The following is a 2,014-nucleotide window of genomic DNA, read 5'->3' as shown; positions in this document are numbered from 1 at the left end:
TCCCTGGAACCTCCTTTAGGGCAGGCCAAAATCTTAATTACCGGAACAGATAAATTCAAAATAAAGGTTTTAAATTAAGAGCTGCATTTGTAGGCAACATCACTGGCTAAATACAATTGGTTTCAAATCTTCTGGTAACACAGCCTCAGAACTACAAAATAAATATTCACAGCCACCCAAAACAACTTGCAGTTTGGCAGGGTATAAAACCATTCTTTTTGTACCACTTTGTGTAAATCCTGACTTGAACATATCTAGTTTTCTGTGCAGAATATGCATCAGTCTGGCAAAACCCAAAAATTGCTCCTTCCAGGATGCTCATGACTGAGCTCTTATTATTTCAAGGAGCCTATCCCAAACTCAAGTGGAAGAGACAATAACCTCAGGAAAATTAACATGAGGAGCTTTCCCCCTTGCTTTTGTACATGATATGCCCAGGATCCCAAAGAGGGGAGGAAGGAAAGGGAGCTAACTTGACACCCTTGGCAACGCACAAAGGGAGTGGCCCATGACACTCCTAGCACATCACAATACCCGGGTGAGCAGGGATGGCCCTAGACCAAGTACCCAGTGGGAACATGGGAGGGGGTGAAAGTCAACAGCTGCCACGCACAATGGGTTAAAGCTTTCAATCCCTGGAGCAAACACCAGCCCCAATCAAGCCCATCAGAACCCATCAAGCCACACTGCACCATGTCAAGAACCTCCGGAGGAGACAAACTGCTTAACGAGCTTGGCTACAAGCTAGGCCAGACCCTGGGTGAGGGCAGTTACTCCAAGGTGAGGGTGGCCACCTCAGCCAAGTACAAGGGCTCGCTAGCTATCAAGGTGGTGGATCGGTGCCGGGCACCCCCCGACTTTGTACACAAGTTTCTACCACGGGAGCTCTCCATCCTGCGGGTGATCCGGCACCCCAATATTGTGCGGGTCTTTGAATTCATCGAGGTCTGCAATGGGAAACTCTACATCGTGATGGAAGCAGCGTCCACTGATCTGCTCCAGCTGGTGCAGCGGCTGGGGAAACTACCTTGTGTCCCTGAGGCCCGGGACATCTTTGGACAGATTGTGAGTGCCGTGCGCTACCTTCATGACCGGAACCTGGTGCACCGGGACCTTAAGTGTGAGAACGTCTTGCTCACCTCTGATGGCCGCCGGGCAAAGCTCACTGACTTTGGCTTTGGCAAGGAGGCACATGGCTACCCAGATCTGAGCACCACCTACTGTGGATCAGCTGCCTATGCCTCCCCTGAGGTGCTGCTGGGCATTCCCTACGACGCCAAGAAGTACGACATATGGAGCTTGGGCGTGGTGCTCTATGTGATGGTGACCGGCTGCATGCCCTTTGATGATACCCACATCCACAGCATGCCCCGCCGCCAGAAGAAGGGGGTCCTGTACCCTGATGGTCTTCCCCCTCTGCCTGAGCCCTGCAAAACCCTCATTGCCCAGCTGCTCCAGTTCAGTCCAGCCTCCCGGCCTGGGGTGGGACAGGTGACCAAGAACAGCTGGCTGAAAGGGGATATCTAAAAGGGCAAGGCTCCCCCATATATTCCAGCCCTAGGACATGTGCAGGGACAGCTGGGGCACCAACCCTGTGAAGCTGCATGTTAAACAGATATTGACAATGAGGAGCTGGAAAGGACTAGGGTCATTTACAGGTGCAACAGCCACATGAAGCTGATAGTAAGATTTAAAGTGATGATGTGACCACATGTTGCTAGAAGACGGTTAAAGGCCCAACCACCCTATGCAGCTGCTGCAGGTTGGATTTCAAGGTACCGGGACCATGCTGAGCTAGTGGCAAGAATGATGAATGGGGCTGTTTAAAGAAGCATTGACCACAGGGAACATTGGAGTACCATCAACTTGCCAGTGGCAGCAGGAAGGAGATGGTCTCCCCAGCAGGCAGGTTTGGACTTCATCACAAAGCCTGAAGGCAGCAGTGTGTGGATGAGATGGTGGGACAAATAGCAGCAAAGATCTTTGTGTCACCTACTCCCTAACGGACAATAAT

The 2,014-nt window shown here is 51.3% G+C and overlaps 1 protein-coding gene across 1 annotated transcript; it reads left to right on the top strand.

Annotated features, from left to right (window-relative positions):
- Nucleotides 1-693: 693 nt before the first annotated feature.
- Nucleotides 694-1,527, top strand: LOC144272245 (testis-specific serine/threonine-protein kinase 6-like). The gene has a single exon (XM_077830201.1). It carries the CDS (start codon nucleotides 694-696, stop codon nucleotides 1,525-1,527), a length of 834 nt encoding a protein of 277 aa, XP_077686327.1.
- Nucleotides 1,528-2,014: the final 487 nt, after the last annotated feature.

Source organism: Eretmochelys imbricata, chromosome 11 (assembly GCF_965152235.1).
Source record: "Eretmochelys imbricata isolate rEreImb1 chromosome 11, rEreImb1.hap1, whole genome shotgun sequence".
In the NCBI taxonomy this organism is placed as follows: Eukaryota; Metazoa; Chordata; order Testudines; family Cheloniidae; genus Eretmochelys; species Eretmochelys imbricata.
Note: the sequence above shows the minus strand (reverse complement) of the source record. Positions and strands in the feature narration are given on the sequence as shown.

Excerpts from the sequence above, each read along its gene's own strand:
- LOC144272245 (XM_077830201.1), top strand. The coding sequence starts at position 694 with ATGTCAAGAACCTCCGGAGGAGACAAACTGCTTAACGAGCTTGGCTAC.